Source organism: Malaclemys terrapin, chromosome 4 (assembly GCF_027887155.1).
Source record: "Malaclemys terrapin pileata isolate rMalTer1 chromosome 4, rMalTer1.hap1, whole genome shotgun sequence".
NCBI lineage: Eukaryota > Metazoa > Chordata > Testudines > Emydidae > Malaclemys > Malaclemys terrapin.
In genome coordinates this window covers 147,859,414-147,877,868 of record NC_071508.1, presented here as the reverse complement: position 1 = coordinate 147,877,868, position 18,455 = coordinate 147,859,414, and the positions used below count along the sequence as shown (strand labels likewise).

Genomic DNA, 18,455 nt, shown 5'->3' with positions numbered 1-18,455 from the left:
TGTCATCTTTCTCTACCCCTATTTTTGCCAACTGCCTATCCCACTTCCTAAGTGCTTGGACCCGCATCACCACACATCAATGGGTCTTAAGTATGGTGGAACTGGGATACACCTTTCAATTTATTTTTACCCCACCTTACCCATCCCTCTTCAGGGATCACTCTTACGAGAGCGTGCTACTTCAGGAGGTCCAGTCTCTGCTCCACATTGGAGCCATACAGGAAGTTCCCATACACGAAGTTCCCATGTCATTTAAAGGGGAAGTATTTTATTCCTGCTGCTTCCTAATCCCAAGGCAAACATGGGCAGTGTCGGGCCTATTTTAGATCTAAGGCAATTAAACAAGTACCTAAAGAAAAGGAAATCCTGGATGGTCACTCTAGCATCTGTTGTCTCTTCCTTAGATCCTGGGGACTGATATGCTACTATTGACTTAAAAGATGCTTATTTTCACATGGTAATTCACCAGAGCCGCCAAAAATTTCTCAGGTTCATGGGCAATGGATTCCACTACCAATTCACAGCACTGCCTTTTGGACTGTCAGCAACCCCTCGCGTTTTCACAAAATGCATGGCTGTAGAAGCAGCATTCCTGCGAAAGTCCTTTTCCTTACCTGGACAGCTAGCTAGTAAGAGGCCAGTCCAGGTCTCAGATACTCCCCAGCATAGCTGCTATTTGGTCTACTTTTGACACACTGGGGCTACTAATCAGAATGGAGAAATCCATCCTCTCTTTTGTTCAAAGAACAGAATTCACTGGAGCAGTCCTGGACTCTACAAAGGCTAGGGTTTCCCTACCAAGAAGAGGTTCGAAACAAGGCAGCTTATTGCTCTAGATCTAAAGATGTACCCTGTCACCACAGTTCAGAACTGCCTCTAACTTCTAGGACAAATGGCAGCATGCACCTACATGGTGCTGCATGCCAGACTACCCCTCAGAAATTTACAGGGTTGGATAGCTTCGGTGTACTCACCAGCCTATCACATTATATAGTACTCCTGGGGGAATTCTGCACCAAAAAAATTAAAAATTCTGCACATACTATTTTAAAATTCATCTTTTTCCTCCCCCGGGTGTCCAGCTGCTCAAAGGAACCACCATATGTATGTGCAAGGGGGGATGTGCCCTTTGGTTGATGTGGCTTTTGGGCAATTTTCTGTTTACTCCTATTGGTCATGGGTCTAGAGACCTGAGACCAGATGGTAACTTCCTGTGTAGTCTCTAGGGATGTTACTGCTTCAAGAGCTTTGCTTGTGGATTTCCAACTCCATTATTATCCCTTGATCTGCCACATGGCTTCACTCTAACCTTTCTTTGAAGTCACTCTAGAAAAATCACAATTGCTTCTATTGCTGCCCACGTAGTTTATTCAGTATATAGTAACTCAAAAATTATTGTCTTGATTCTAAGGGCCATTTTTCCCCTTTGACTTGAGCACTGCCATGTGTGTTGGTATCTTTGAAAAGACCAGAAAAGACAAGGTAAGGCCCCAGTCCTGCAAATGACTCTGCAGGGATAGACCTATTCTTGTATAGGACCACACTGAAGCCAGTGGGCTACATGTAGACACAAGTGTCTGTTTGAATAGAATCAACTGCTGGGTCAAGGTCTAAATTAAGTGTCCTAAAGGTCAGTGTGTGACCCCCAACCACCATGAAGTCCAGGTCAGCGTGGAGAACAGGGGGTAGGTAGTGAATAATTTAATATTGTAATCTTGGGGCAGAGCCCCTATTTCAGTTCTGTGCTCACATGAGAGTTGCCATCTCGGCATACAAAAAATATGGGGCATCTGCCCTCGGAGGTGCAAAAAAACAGGTCATCCACCTGCCCCCTACCTTCTACCATATACACCTGGCCTCCTCCCCCGGCACTGTCTCCCTCTCCCATCCCTGGGGGACGGCACTCGCCCCCACAGGCACCGGCTGCCAGGGCTGCCCTGGCCACTGACCTTGGCAAACAGGAGAGGGCACCAGCTGATCCACAGTACCCCCACCTGGCGGTGACCCCACTCTGCCTGTTCCACGTGCTGCTCCCGACCGAGCCACCCCAGCCCTGCATTTCCCAAACACTCCGGTGCGCCGGCACTGCTGCCCTCAGCCTCCCAACAGGGGCGTGCCTGACAAAGGCCGGGACTTCCAGGTGCCAGGGCAGCGGGCAGCCCTACTTTGTACAGCGCCTAGCGCGCTGGTAATAGGAACACCTGCTCGGAACCAGCCCGGCTGCGGCCCTGCCCCTCCCCCCTCGGGTTTTGGCGGGGGCGCGCGCGCGCGACGGTCTCTGGGGGCGGAGCCGGCGCTGGGCGCGGAGGCTGCCGGGAGCGGAAGTCGGCCGCGGCGGATGTTGACAGTGGTGACCCACGACAGGCTGGGTGGCCCGCTGAGGTGAGGCAGGGGGTGGCGCGAGCCTTGGGGGAGGGGCCCGTGCCCGTGCCCGGCGCGCGAGGGGCCAGGCGGCGGCTGTCCCTCCGGTACCGAGCGCGGGCGCTGCTCGCGCCGCTCCCTGGCGGGGAACCGGTGGGCGGGGCCCCGGCCCCCGGCTGTCAGTGAGGAGCCCCCCGTGTCTCCGCGGGGCGCGTCGCGCTTGGTCTCGTCTCCACCGGGTTTGGCTCCCCCGTTGCTGGTGTGGACGCGCTGCGGCAGCAGCCGCTTGTGCCGAGAGTCCTGAAGCCAGGCCCTGAGATCCCGCGGGGTGTCTGTGAGCTGCGGTCCTCCAGCAACGCGGTCAGCGCTGAACTCACACCCCCGAAACGCCCCGCGGAGACTTCTGCCCCGAGCGGCACCCAACGGAGCGTGGGGCGCCAGGAAACCCGGCACCGCCCTGGGGCTCGCTCGCTCGCTCTTGTTTCCATTTTGCATCTTTCACCTGTGGGAAGGAAGCGGCTCTGTGGCGTTTCCTGACTCATGGTTTCACCCGGCGGTTATTGAAAGCCCCACATGTCTGTTTTAGGACTCTAGCACTGGATCAAAATGGCTGATGATAATGAAGAGCTGCAGGCAGATGAAGAGCTCCCAGCTCCAGCTGAGGACAACTTTGAGCAGCTGGAGAACAGCAGCCCCGCCGAGCGCAGTGGGCATGTAGCAGTCACTGATGGGCGCTGCATGTTTGTTTGGGGAGGCTATAAGGTACCATTCTCAAACTGTTACTCTTTTAAAATATGACCACAGTTAAGACCTCCTTATCTGACAAAACAGCTTCTCTCTGCACTGACCCAGGCATCTGTCATTGGGGATGCTTTCGAGGTTGACTGGCCTCACTCAGTATTTCGACAAGACTCTAACTACATAATATAACCACTCCAAAAAAAAAGTTTGACATGCCAAGTACTGAACTATCACTTTAAGATGACATATAAGTAGTTAGAAATGGTGTGACCCTTGTAAAATGTTAAATAAATGCTCTGAAGACTAATCAATGGCTATTTGTAGGAGATGGGGTTTCTGTTCTCTCTTTCTTGCAAGATATTTAATAATCTGGAAGATAAGGAATTACTGTTAGTTGGTTGACTAAGACATAGCGCAGATCGGCACTTAACAATTTTATCCACACAGCTTTTCCAGCACACCCCTACTTGGCGATACACTAGAGTTCAGAGTTCCGGAGTAGTCTGCTAATCATGCTGGCGTTGGTGTAGTTTTAAACAAAAAAATAAAACCATATTATGATCTATGATTCTTGTTTGTCCAAGTCACAAGGGTACAGTCACCAAATTTATTTTCATTTGACAGCAAACTAAATTTTTTGCAGATATCTGGAAACAAGGTGCCTAGTGTATTCCACTAACATCTGGCAAAATCCTTTTAAAAAAAAAAAAAAAAAAAAAAGTCTGGGCGCAGATCCTCATGCTAGAGCTTTAGTGTGCCAGAGGGAGGAGGTTGCAAAGGTGGCTTTAACCCATCTTAATACGCTTCTGATCCTGGAGTCTGCTGTGAGCTGGTGCAGTTCCCAACACAAGCTAAAGTAGCCCTGAGACTGCTTGAATTTGTCACAGTGTGTAACTGCTCCCTGAGGGCTGTTACACCAGTGGGAGTCACTGAAGTGCAGCCTGCACTGGTCACACTACTTATCCCTCCTGACTCCTGATGCTATTTTCTGTTTCATAAACACTTAAAAATAGGTTGAATCGTTTCTGAGGGGGAAGGAGGGCAGGCCTGAAAACATTTGACTGTACATGATATGAAATGTCGAGCCTTTTGTAATAGTGCCTTTTCTCTTCTCTGCTCTCCCTGCAGAATGCTCAAGTTAGGGGATTTTATGACTTCTATCTGCCTAGAGATGAAATATGGATCTACAGCATGGAAACTGGAAGATGGTACAGTACATGAGTGACTTTAAAATAAAGACAGTGGCTTAAGAAAGGAAAAATAAAGAGGTTCTCAACCTGATCTATAAATCATACTGATGATCCATGGAGGAATTGCTGATGACCTGCAGAAAACTGTCTGGTCAACATGGCACTGCCTTTCCTCCTTTCCAGATGACAAACTGCCACACCAGGGTCCTTTGATTTAAATATAAGCAATTTAAATCACTGACTTTAATCAGCAAGCAGGGAACTTTGATTTAAATCCATTTTAATCGTGTTTTGCATTTGTACCATTTAGTTATTTTTCTAAAGAAAGGTTGATTTGATTTGCTAGTTAATATAGCCTGTACACTAAATTTGGTGGTACTTTTTGCTAACCAGGAGCATACACTATATCTATACACATTTATTTAAGCAGTTATACAGTTCCACATACACTTACTCAGATTCTTAATTTTTACCTTTTTTTTTTTTATTTTAGAAAATGATGCATTTCTTATTTACTAGAGTATGATTATTTTTTACTTGTGATCTGTGTCAAGCTCTACTTGGATGGAAACATACATTAAAAATGCACAAAAACAGCATTTTAATTTTTTAAAAATAAAACTATCCTAAATGTGCTGGAAACATAAGAAAAAAACATCAAAATATGTTTTGCATTCAAAACTAACTGATTTATTAAACAAAGGCAGTATTAACTATAGTTAGTGAATTGAACTGAGGTTTCTGGTCACCATGTTCTTCATGAGTTTAGAACTTATAGATCTCATCCCCTGATCCCTGGTTTTTATTCTTAAACAGGAAGTGGAAAACAAGCTTTCTTGGTGTTTCAACTCCCAATTGGTTTCTTAACTTGGAATTAAATTAGTAACTGAGCTGAACTAGTTGAATAAAGCGAAATGAAGAAAATATTTTCTCTGCATCTGCAGGAGAGGCTACTACTGTCAAAGGTTGGGTTAGCACTTCAACAGACTCTAGTTCAAGGAGCTTAGCCAGTGGCTTCCACCAGTTCAGTGGTTTGACTTTTAAAATTTGGCAGCAAATACTGTATGTACTATTAGGTATTATTTTTTTGTATAATTGAAATGATTTGAATAATTATTTAAACCTTAACATAGGTTGTCAATTTCAAATTTTTAATTTTAAGTGCATTTATTTTTTAGAAATCCATATTTAATTAAAATTGAAACTGACTTTGTGTTTTGTTTTTTTTAAATCACTGATTTTTATTCACCCTGCAAACTGCATTATAAAACTTAATATTTAAGTTTTCTTAATCTTATTTTTCCATGTAAGTGATTGCTGTAGTTGCCACAGGGACGTCACTTGCCCCTAAATGGGAGAGGAGGTGGCTCCCAAGACAGTTTCTCCATTAAGGTGTGACAAACACTGTGGAATATTTGAGAACCCCTGATATCAAATATAGTTTTTGTAGATTGTATATATTTGTAACATACTACAGCAAATAACCTAATGAAATAAACCTGTGTTCAGATAGTATTTCCTTCATCGTGTTGTGAAAGTACTTTTTAAATTAAAAACTATCTTTTTAGTTTTAAAAACATCTGTTCAGCTACATATACTATTTTTGCTTCCTTATCCAACAAAAAAAAAAACCTGAAAGTTGTTCAGAAGCTGCATACCTGCTGTTGGTAGTGGGGGTTGTGTGTTGCTTCACCTCTCTAGACAACTAGGGACTTATCCTGCAAAGTGCCCTAAACTCTTTAAGGAGCAGTATTAACTGGTTCAGAAGGGAGTCTCATCCAGTCTTACTTGGCAGTTGCTGTTCTTGTGGTCATGTGGAGCCTTGAGTTTGGAAATGCATCCTTGTGATTACAGCGCTTTGAAAACATTAAAAAAACCTCCTTTTTTTTTTTTTACCAAGATGTGTTTTTTTAAAGGAGGATTCTCTGTGTCTGAGTATCTCCATTTCAAAAAGGCGAAGGGGGGGGAGGAGGATCCTTAGTCCTCTGAATTGGAAATAGAGAATCCCCCAAAAATATATCTTTGTGAAAGGAGGGTTTTTCAGTGTGTTCTAAGAGCTGTTACTACAAAGATCCAAAAGACTCAAAACTGGAGTCCTGAATATCCCACAAACACCTGTTGTAGTTAATAACTCAGCCAGTCAGATTGAATCCTTCGACTTCAGACATAATAATCTTTTCCTTTTTATCAGTTTTTAAATGCTTTTGTGTATCTTTCCAGGAATAAAAAAAAAACAGAAGGAGATGTTCCACCTTCCATGTCAGGCAGTTGTGCTGTGTGTGTAGACAAAGTATTGTATTTATTTGGAGGGCATCATGCACGTGGCAATACAAACAAGGTAAGTGTCTGAAGATTAATTATACCCTTTCTGTTAAAGAGGTTCCAATAGACACTATTTGTAGCCCCATTCTGTACTAAAGATAAGACTGACTTCTAAGCACATTAAAATGCATCCAAAGCATGAAAATATCACATTTCATAAACTACAAATGCTCTTCCTTCTGAAGAGATATAGTATGTCTGCTGGACTGTGTTAACCAAGCCTTGATATTGTCATGTTAATGACTGGGGAATGCTGAACAGGTCATTAGGTCCTTCACATCCTCTCCTACAACATACCTTCATCTTCTGTCTGTATGTTCATTGCTTGGAACAGAGAAACTAGTTTTCTTTCCTGCAATCGCTTCCTCAAACTTGAAGTAATCCAAACAAATGTTACTTTTTCACACTTGCCAAAGAAGCAACAACTTACAATAGTAGTTTTACCACTCTGAGCTTTTCATCCAGATGGCTGACACAGTGACTTCCTCCAGTTCAATTTCCCTGTAACTGTATTGGCTGATATGGGTTTTGGGAATGGATCAGGTCCGGCCCTAGATAGTTTGGCATGACTGAAGGAGTAGATTGCAGTACTGTAAAACATCCTCCTCTCCAGTAGTTGTAGTTACTGCAAAATAAGTGGTGTTAATCCTAATGTACTGGTCAAATTCACCCTGTAGTCATATTACATAGATTCTTTGAGTCTACTTAATTTTGAAGGCTGGGAGCTTCAAAAGTCCACTGAAATCTTAAACTTGCGAATGGATAGAAATGGTGATGAATTAAGCTGGTTTGTGGTAGTTTGGTGAAATGTTTCTTTCTTCCTTCCATCCGTCTCCTGCTTGGAGAATCTAAGCTTTCACTTGAAACATAAACTCAGTGCAAACTGATGAAATGATGATGCAGACAGGCTGAAATAAAATAGCTCAGACATCTGACGAGCTTCATATTCATGTCACTGATAGACTTCGTCATTAGCATAATGAGAAGTTAAATTCAACATCAGCTGTCCCTCTGCACAGCAAAGTGTGCAAGAAAGGAGAGATGATTATATAAAAAAATCTGCTGAGTGAACTATTTTACATTCAAATGGCTGGAGCTTGGGGGAGTACTACTGCTTTCCACCCTGGGATGGGAGTAGTAAACTAAGTTCAGTGCTAATACTCCTTTCACAAGTGTAGAACAGCATTAAGGGCCTACTTCGGGGGGTTGTTGGATCCTTACATGTGACCTCAGAATATTTCATCATAGTATTCTGAGCTTGGAAAAGAACTATATACTTTTCTGCTGGCGCATTCTAATCAATATATTGAAACATTTGTTGGTCTCTAGATGTACACTAACTGTGTGGGTTAAAAAAACTCTTATTTTTATTGTCTTGTAGTTCTACATGTTAAACTCCAGATCCAAGGACAAAGTGTTGCAGTGGGTTAGAGTAGAATGTCAAGGTGTTCCCCCCTCATCAAAGGACAAACTTGGAGTTTGGGTTTATAAAAATAAGTAAGCAAGCATGAACAAAAGTTTGCAGTTCTCTTTGTGACTTTTTTTTAATAAGATTGTCATTCTTGTTGGTGTATTGTATCTAAGCTGAACAAAACTGGGAAGGGAATATATTTTATACATTGAATCTTGTGCTGGGTTTGATTCTAAATAAACATTTAAAAAGTGCTCAACTCTAAACATGTTTGAAAATTAAGAAAAACCTTACTTGTAATTTGGTAACACAGTCAAGGGAGCATAGTGGGGTTTCCCATATGCTGTGTGTGAAAAGCCTTTACTGAGCATTACATTGTAATAGTAGAGATTGCCGTACAATGGTACTTGCTTTTGATAACTTGATGTAATTTCTATTGAACAGGCTAATATTTTTTGGAGGTTATGGTTATTCGCCTGAAGGGATACCAATAGGAACTTTTGAATTTGATGAAACCTCTTTTTGGGTAAGTAACCTTCCTTCTCCACCTAAGAGTAATTTTCAGCAGAAAACGTTAATTAAAATGGAAATGTAATAGTTTTTTCATCAATTTTCTAAAGAACTCAGGTCAGCCTAGAGGATGGAATGATCATGTACATGTTCTGGACACTGAAACCTTTTCTTGGAGCCAGCCCATAACCACGGTAATTTTTAAAAGAATTTTGACACTGAGTAAAACATAACTCTTCAGCAGCAATGGCAGCTTTTTCTAGGATTGACACTAGACGGGACATGAAGATAAAGAGTAGCAATACTATGCAAAGTACCCTCACTTGCTAGGCCTGTATTTTTTGTTTTAGTTTTGTTCTGATACTCATTAAGAAAGAGGAAGTCTACAGATCAAAAGGCTGTTCTACATAGGTGCCTCCATGGGCTTCCAGCAGTGACTTGCCTCAGTAGCAGTGGCTTTGAGCAATTGACTTGTATTGAAGAACCACTTCTATATTGTAGTCATATAACTGCAGTGGTTATTTTATTGGCAGATCTGCCTGTCTCTTTCTCCCTTATTCCCCTCTTTCTCCCTCCCCCCCGCCCCTCCCCGCCCAACAAGTAAAACTTGGGTCTCTTGGGCCTCCCTTACATAGATGAATGCAACTCCATTTTCTCCCCTGTCCCCACCTGCTGCCGGGCACCTTAAATCAGACTGTTAATCCACGGTTTCTGCCCCCTTAACTGATCATGAGTTTCTGGAGGGAAATGGTATTTAGTTTTATCTTGAATATAACATCTGTGTAATTATGCAGCTGTTAAAGATCTCTGACCAGATTTCCTTTCTTAGTTTCCAGCCTCTGCTCAATACCATTATCTGAATAACACTATCAAACAAGTCTTCCTTCGAATTTTAATATTTTCTTCTCTCAGGGTAAATCCCCCTCACCCCGAGCAGCCCATGCCTGCGCTACAGTTGGGAACAGAGGCTATGTGTTTGGAGGCAGATACCGAGTAAGTGTAAGAACAGTTTTACAACGTTGCTGCTGAGTCTCTAAAGTGAATCGTTCATTCAACTTTTATCTGTTTTATTTTAGGATTCTAGAATGAATGATCTTTATCATCTTAATTTGGACACATGGGAGTGGAATGAAATGTAGGTATCAAAGCTCTTTAGTCTTCCTTTTTTTTTAAGGCAGTACATAATTGTATTTGTAGATGTACTTTTTACCATCAAATGCATTGCTTTTAGAGAGGTACGACTAAACGTTTATGTCCTAGTACCTTGTTTCACTGGCCATCACTAATTTTAAAGTGTCTGGAGATGAGTAAAAGGCCTTCTGCCATTCAGCCAGCGTTATTTGAGACTATTCTGTCTTCATTGGATTAGTCCGTCTGCAATAACTCTTTCCAGGAAGTCTGACTTCTAATCGTTGAGAAATGAACTGTGCCTTCCTCAACAAGAAACTGAATTGTTGCTAATAGTTGGTCAAAGTTAGCATCCAGTACGCCACTGTATGGATTTAATATCTGAAAAATCATTGGACCCAAAAAAGTCTGCACTGTGTTTTAGCTGGTCTGTAACTTGGGGTGCTTTTTTTGTTTAAATGCAGAATTACACAAGGCATTTGCCCAGTAGGCCGATCTTGGCATTCCTTAACGCCTGTTTCATCAGATCACCTATTTCTTTTTGGAGGGTTTACCACCGATAAGCAGCCACTGAGTAAGTAATTCTAAGGAACCTTTACACTCTTCAAATTCTATACAATTGAATGCTCAAGTGTCTGTTTAACTGTAAACTATTTACTAACATTGTCTCCGTAATACCCAGTGCTTTCCAACCATAGAACTCAAAGGTCAGTATCACGGTCTCCATTTTACAGATGGGGAAACCGAGGCACAGGTTAAGTGAATTGCCTAAGGTCATCTAGCAAACCAGTGGCAGACCTGGGAATTGAACCTAGGTCTCCCGAGTCCCTCTCTAGTGTCCTAGCCATTGACTATTCCCGTGAGTAACATTTTGCAGTGCTCATTGTTCACGTCTCATAGCAGCAATGGCATTTTTTAAAAATAGAGCATTCCAAGTCCAATCAGAAGCTGAGAGCTCATTTCTTAATCTTTTCAGCAATGTGAAAATCTGTGGTTAGGTGACCTGCTGTAGACTTGTTCAGCCTTGTCAGTACTGAAAATATTAGGCTTATCTTTGAAAAGTGCTATTTGATTATAGTCAACTACCTTGTTGGTGTAAAATCCATTCAGACGAATGGAACGTGATGGCAAACTACTCCCAGAGTGGTAAGATGGCTATGCCAGTCCCCCAAACTGTGTGAGTTACTCTATCTAGCCCCAGGGGAAAACAAGAATTGCATCATCAACAGACTGGCCATCATGTGACTGATTTCTTACGATTATTAAAAAAGCAACACTACTCTTGTCTAATTCAACATGTAATCAGCTTTGTTTTGTAAACTTTATCAAGATCAAATGCACATTTAGAGAGGCTTATGAAAACTTCATTAATAATATTACATCATATGAAATGACATCTAGTTTTCATAGGTAAGCTGTTTTCTGCAAGGAAAAGCGTTCCATCATTTCAGTGTGGTCTGTTGTGTTTTAGAAGGAATTTAAAATGACAAGATATTTATCTCTTCCTTCCATAAATGGAAAGATGTAAAGAGGACTGTATACCTACACATGTGTACACAGTGTATAATTTGACTTGGTGATTGAAGGACTTAACAGCACGTATATTAAAAAACATAAATAAGGATTTCGGTGTTTGTGTGTAATGGCCTCCTGTACATGCAGTCATGTGGAGTGGAATCCAGAGAGGAGGAAGAGATGATTAGTAATTTATGTTCAACTTTGTGGCTGTATTTTTCTTTTTCTACAAAACCACTACACTCCCAGCTCTGAATGAGAAGTAACAGTTTACAATTTTTGAAGTTCATGTAGATTTAGATTTCATTCCCGAATGAAAGTTTGCTACTGGTATGGACAAGGGATAAAAGCATAAGTTCCCCACCTGCCTCTCTTTTCACTGTCCTAGCCACAGAAAACCACCAGTGAGAGCAAGTTTTCACACAGCTAGCCACAAATTGCAAATTTCAGTCCTGAAGAATTGAGGACACACATGGTTAAACACAGTATTCTTATGTTATACCAGAATATGCTTGTTCTGGCAACAGTGACAAGGATTAATATCTCTTTGTATTTACAGGTGATGCTTGGATTTATTGTATCAGTAAGAATGAGTGGAAACAGTTTGAACATAATTATTCTGAAAAACCAAGGTAAGGTGTACACACATTCTTGGAAATGTATAAAAACCAGTAATAATGTCTAGGAAATCTTAGGGGGCAGTCTGTAGCATTGATATGGCACACAGGTCTTGGATCACTTTTTCACTAATACCGCATCTTTTTTTAACGTTAAAGTAGTGATAAATCAGATTGGTTGCTCTTACCCAACCATGATAATACATCCTGTTTTATGAAGGTGCAGGATTAAGGAAGCTATGTGTCTGTGTGCTGATACAGACTCCAGCATATCCCTCTGTGATTACATTGTTTGGAACTCAAAACTATATTACTGTTCTGTGTAACTATTAGCCTATCAAATGGCAGAGAACTAACTAGAATGTCCATTTTAGTGGTGTTAGTACACAAAGCTCTAGTACTCGACAGGCAGAGCAGACCTTAACATGTCAGACTGGGAAATCCATACTCGGCCTACTAACAGAATGTTTGTTTAAAACTGCTGCTCTGGACATGAGGGGAATTACAAAGCTTTGATTGCCCTGGCTGACAGCTGGCTCTGCTCTGCTTTGCTTGATGGACTCTGTCTAAATAGAGACCATTGTCTTTTACATGGCTGAAGTCATAAAATGAGCAGTGTTAGTTAGGGTGCCTAAAAATGGGATGGAAAACATTGTAATGTCACCATAAATCATCTTTGCTTGGAATACTGTTAAATTCTGGTCACCCAATCTCAAGCCGTAATAGAGGGAGTTCAGAGATGTTTGTCAAAAAAATAATTAAAGGAGTGAAAAGATTCACACAATTGGGACTGTTTAGAGAAAGATATAAGATAACAATATAGGGAAGGCATAGGGGTACTCTTTCCCTTTATTGTACTAAAAACCAAAGGGACATTGAATAGAAGTGAAAGGTAACAAACTTAGAAAAGGAAATACTCTTTTGCATAAGTGGTCTATGGAACTTGTTGGTACAAGTTGCAACTGAGACAGAGATCCAAGGATTGCACTCATGGATTAGACTAAGCACAGTCACATTCGATAAAATGTTTTAGAATGATGATGAACGTCAGTGCCTCTGGGCATAAGCCAGCCCCAACTGATGGACAGGTCTAGGATAACCTGCTTAGTATGGCACTACTTGTACCTTTTACTGAAGTGTCTAGTACTGACCACAGCTGCAAGATACCAGACTGAATGGACCACTGGTCTGATTCAGTATCATAATTCTTATGTGGTGGTCAGCCCTGACCATACTATAACTTAAGGCTAATCTTTAGAAAAGACAATATGGAAAAGTACTCGTTCCTTATTGTGCAAAATTCTGTAGTAATCTACTGGAGCTAAACTTTGTCCTACCCCAAGCACCTTTCTTACAATTGATCTTCCTGCAGGATTCAGAAACCTGCCTTAAATAGTATGTTGAAATTTAAATAATATTTTTCAGATGCTTGATTAAAAACACTGAAATTTGATGTAAGTACTATAAGGCAGCTAAGGTGTATCGGTAATAACCTGTGTTAGACAACAGGTGGAATGTACAGTGTGGATGTTGAGGGTTCACCTTGTCTCATTGTTTGGATAATCTTCTTGTAACTGATTCGTTCAGCTCTCAAAAACTGGAAGCCTCTGATATGATTGGCTTGACTGAAAAAAATAGAATGCTCTACCATCAAACCATATTTCTTCACAAACCCTTCAGCTACCAAAACTAGGATTACCGTAAATTTTAGTTTACTTTCAAAAGATGAACTTCACAAGTGCCCGTTATCAGACTATAGAACCACTCAGAACATCAGAACCACTCAGCACTACTTTGCTTTCCCACCCAAACAGCTTACAAAGTGGATATCTGTAATATGGTTTGTGTACAGGGAATGATAACTCTTATCCACTGAAGTCATTCTTTACTGTTGCTAGAAATTATTACATGCTGAAGCTAACCTGTCTGCATCGACCGTGCATATAAATATTACATCTTATTTCACAGCACTTCTCTGTAATGGTACTGATGCGGTACTTGGACTCTTTCTCTTTGTACTTAATAAATGTGTGGCTTGTTCATTTTCTAGGCTGTGGCATACAGCTTGTGCAAGTGAAGAAGGAGAGGTGATTGTTTTCGGTGGCTGTGCCAACAACTTGCTTGCCCATCACAAAGCAGTAAGTCTGTTTTTAAGAATTTCACATATGTAGTATGTACCTTCTAGTGCTGCTGTGTGGAAAAACAAGTTTTTTAAAAAGTGAGACCTCCCCCACCAGCCCTTAGCATCTGTCACTTCAACTGCAACCTACAACTGTGAAACGCCTTTTTCTGCCATCAGTGACTTTCAATGCCACAGGAAAATTTCACTGTTTGAGAGAAACTTTTGCTGCTTTTTAAGGAATGAACTTATCAATGCATTTAACAATAAGTCTTCAAATATTAATTAGCATCTCTCTTTCCAGGCGCACAGTAATGAGATACTTGTGTTTTCTCTACAACCAAAATCTCTTGTAAGGTAAAAAAAAAATACACTTTTGAATCTTACACCCCTGTTCTTCCCTTCTCATTTACTAATACCTTGTACTTTCGTACCGGATCATGGTTCCTAGGCATACGGGGGGAGACTGAGGTAATAACATTCCCCTAGGAAAGCTGAAATAGCATTCAGTGATGGAAGGAGTCTTGCTGCTTCCATTCTTTTGTAAAGACTTCACAAACCTCTGACAATGAAAACCGCTAATACTTTGGGGGGAACAAGTCAACTAAGCAGCTTTAAGAAACAGAATTCTTACCTTTGGTGCTATTTCACTTATGTTTTTAATAGTAACTGAGATATTCATTATTTTTCTAAGGCTGTGCCTAGAAGCAGTCATTTGCTTCAAAGAGATATTAGCCAACTCATGGACCTGCCTCCCAAAGCACTTGCTTCACAGTGTCAATCAGCGGTTTGGAAGTAACAATACATCTGGCTCTTAAGACTTCTGCGAACAACCTCTGCATGGATGAGCAATTCTAAAAGATGTAATAATTTTACCAACCACGTGTGGCAGATGTGAGACTTGTATAAATATCTGCATTGTCGTTGGTAGTAGCTTGTTGGTTGTAAGTTGCATGTGAATGGCTTAGAGAGAACCTATTTTTGTGTAAAGATGTTTGCAATAAATGTATTTAATGCAAGTTGAAATGTATCAGTGCCTAATCTAAGTTAAACCAGTAATGGTTTGTTCAACTTAATGCCACTCACTTCATTACATGATGATAGTTTTCCTATCCTAAATTACTTCAGAGTGTGTCAATGCAGGGAGAAACACTGTTTAAGGAGTTACCATTCAAGGATTTGTGGGTAGTTGCTGAATTTCTGGGTCTTAAAAGTTTGGCAAATGCTATTTTCAGGCACTAATGTTCTTTGGGACACCATTAATAGGAAAGAACAATGACTCTTTAGCATTATTCAACATGATAGTAGTTTTAGTCTGTATTAGCATCTCACAGATAGGAATAAGACAGGTTCCTAACATGTTTGACCACATGAGTTTAAGGTTAGAGAAACTGTTATTTTAATTTAGTGCTGGGAATAGCTCACCAGCTTAAGGTTTAGAAGTTTGAGTTGTTTAGACACAAATGTAGAGGGATGGTGACTAAGTGTCATGTTGTTGTGGGGTTATTTAAGAGCTGTAAGTGTGAGTGATAAGTAGACATTGTATTCTGTTTTAATCCTGGAGTGAGTGTGAAAATGCTTTAGTCAATCAGTAAAGTGTCAAACTTGACCATGCATGGCTAGGACTAGCCAAAAGCACAAACTGCCAGTTTGCCAGGAATGGCTTGATTAATAATGTCCTTCAGCAGCTTCCATATTCAGAGCTTCATGCGTATTGTGAAGCTGATGACTAACAGCTGCCAGGCTCTGTTCAGCTTCACTAGTTTAAAAACTACTGAAAGTACATTGTATGTGAGCAGCAACCAGCACTAAAGTCCTTCTGGCTCTGCCTTGTCTCCCAGGCATCAGGAGGCATAGGCCACCACTGATCCAGTGGAGGGGTTGAGAAACTAATAAATGGCTTGTGATTTAAATACTGGAACAAAGTGACTTCAGCACTCCACTTACTGTCTCATTTCTTTTCATAATACTAAACTGTAATTCAATTAGCTGTCTTATGTGCACTCCATTGGGGTGAATAGTATTGGGGCATTTTATTAGATCTGTTTTACTCGGGCCTTTGTTTTTTGTCTGCTCACAGGTAGAGTACATAAGTCCAAATATAAAATCCCCACACTATGAGCAAAGTACAGTGGTTTGAGCATTGGCTTGCTAAACCCAGGGTTGTGAGTTCAATCCTTGAGGGGGCCACTAAGGGATCTGGGGCAAAAATCAGTACTTGGTCCTGCTATTGAAGGCAGGGGGCTGGACTTGATGACCTTTCAAGGTCCCTTCCAGTTCTAGGAGATAGGATATCTCCATTATTTTTTTTTTTTTTATCTCCCATTCATTCATAATGTTGTCATGCTCCCACAGCCAGTAAGTGACTGCAGCTGACGCGTCAGAAGCAAGACTTGGATTTATGTCCTTGCAGGACTTTTCTTAGCAATGACAGATAGATAATGTTTATCAAAAGCCTGTACAGTCAAATTATCTTCACTCCCAAACATGACACTGTTAAGTGGGAGCAGATTAATACAGTCAATGTCCTGACTAGAAAGAGGGCTCCAAACAGGGTCGTATGTTTAAAGCCCAGCCTTTGCCAAAGGAGAGCTGGAACGAACAAGCAGCAGGACTTTGCTACAGCATAAGCTAGAGCAGGAAGTAATGAGAGGACGGACTGGGTCTGTGCCAGTCCTCCCAGCATTAGCAAGAGGATCAGTCCAAAATCAGTCTCGCCTTTGACAACTAAGGCCAGTAGTACTTTACTTGTGCACTTTAGAGGAGTCACATGCTACATGTAATTTAAAGTCCATACAAATAGATCTAGGCCAGGGTCAGATGCAGGAAACAGTTCATCTCTGCCTCTTAAAAATTTAGTCCAACTGATTAGAGCTATTTTACTTTATTAGCAAAATTTGAAGAGGTCCAGGTGGCAGGTTTGTCACTGTCCTCTTCTGAAGTAGTAGTGGCAGTTCAAACACATGTCCATGATTTATGACCAACGCTCACTTCTTTTTCATGTTCAGGAGCTTAGGTGCAGACACTTTCACTTTACCAGGAATATTTCTTGATAAATCAGTATCCTACAAAACAAAATCCAGTAGGAAGTGTTCAACAATCACTCCTTCCCAGCCTCCCATGTCCTCTCGGAATACCAGCTGCAAAGTAGTAATGCCACATGAACCAGTGCTAAGCGTGTGTCACTCTCACTACATTACAGCATCTCTGCCTCTTTCTCCAAAGAAAGTGGCCATGTGACAGTTCAGCAAATGATGGATGAAAATGCAGTGTGCTCAGACCTTCCCCTTTATTCATTAAAAACAAGAACTATTAACACTTACTGCACCTCCCACCCATTCCATGGAAAACAATGGATCATCAGATCATATATATGCTCAACACTCCAGCGATCTACCTGAACATAACTAGTTTGTTCAGTGGTATTCAATATAAATAGTTAACACGGAATCATCGCAGGGGTGCGTTCCTAATAAGATTCCACCACAACTAGCGGTAGGCCAGATTATTCAACATTTTTATCAGGGATCTAGAAGTAAATAAGATAACTGATAATAAAATTTGCAGAATGGTAAACGAGGACAGGGCGGTTAGTGTGATCTGGATCGCTTGGTACATGTATTTTAATACAGCAAAATGCGAGGTCATACATCTAGGAACAAATAATGCAGACAGAATAGGAGACTTCGCGTGGAATGCAGTCACTCAGAAGAGGATTTAGGGATCACGAACAACTGAACATGAGCCCCAGTGTGACTGCCAAAAGGGCAATGCAATCCCTAGCTATATAAACAAGGATAGCAAGTATGAGCAGGAAGGTGATTTTACCTCTGTACAGGGCATTGGTGAGACACTAGAATACTGTGTACAGTTTGGATGTTGAAAAATTGGAGACAATACATAGAGCCACAAAAATGATTTGTGGTCTGGAGCAAGTGCCTTACAGTGAGACTCTAAACTCAATCTGTAGTTTATCAAAAATAAGACTGAGAGGTGACTTGAGTACAGTGTGTCTGTACCTTCATGTACAGAAAATACCCAGTTCTAAAGCATTCTTGAATCTAGCAGAGAAAGGCAGAAAAAGAACCAATGGCTGGAATCAGACAAATTCAAAACACAGCATAAAACTCTTAACAGTGATTAACCACTGGAAAGGAAGTGGTGGATTCTCCAGCTCTTGCTGTCTTCAAATCAAGACTGGATGATTTTCTGGAAGGTATACTTAGTCAAATACAAGTTATTGGGCTCAAGACAGGGGTAACTGAGTAAATCTTGCTGGCATGTGATGAGGGGGTTGGGACTAGATGATTTAATGGTCCCTTCTGGCCTTAAAAGTCTATTAATCTTCTATGCCAATAAGGAGAAACAAGGTGTGGGTGAGATCTTTTACTGGACCAACTTCTGTTGGAGAGAGAGACCAACTTTCCCAGAGCTCTTCCTCATGTCTGGGAAAGGTACTCAATGTCACAGCTCAATACAAGTTTGAAGAGAGAATTTAGCATAAGTAGTTAGTAATGCAAGGACAAAACTGAAAGCAATAG

At 41.2% G+C, this 18,455-nt stretch overlaps 2 protein-coding genes across 2 annotated transcripts in view; one reads left to right on the top strand and one right to left on the bottom strand.

Moving 5' to 3' along the window:
- Positions 1 to 2,277: 2,277 nt before the first annotated feature.
- Positions 2,278 to 14,940, top strand: KLHDC2 (kelch domain containing 2). Its single transcript, XM_054028364.1, has 14 exons — positions 2,278 to 2,382; positions 2,948 to 3,123; positions 4,231 to 4,310; positions 6,513 to 6,630; positions 7,996 to 8,111; positions 8,470 to 8,551; positions 8,646 to 8,729; positions 9,448 to 9,528; positions 9,612 to 9,670; positions 10,128 to 10,237; positions 11,738 to 11,810; positions 13,846 to 13,933; positions 14,219 to 14,271; positions 14,609 to 14,940. Exons 2-14 carry the CDS (start codon positions 2,968 to 2,970, stop codon positions 14,730 to 14,732), a joined length of 1,224 nt encoding a protein of 407 aa, XP_053884339.1. The 5' UTR covers positions 2,278 to 2,382; positions 2,948 to 2,967; the 3' UTR covers positions 14,733 to 14,940.
- Positions 14,941 to 16,294: 1,354 nt separating this feature from the next.
- The window catches only part of NEMF (nuclear export mediator factor), a 33,365-nt gene continuing 31,204 nt past the window's right edge, over positions 16,295 to 18,455 (bottom strand). The window contains exon 33 of the mRNA XM_054028363.1: positions 16,295 to 16,979. Within this exon, the coding sequence (XP_053884338.1) occupies positions 16,902 to 16,979 (78 nt within the window). The 3' untranslated portion in view covers positions 16,295 to 16,901. The remainder of the gene's footprint in view (positions 16,980 to 18,455) is intronic.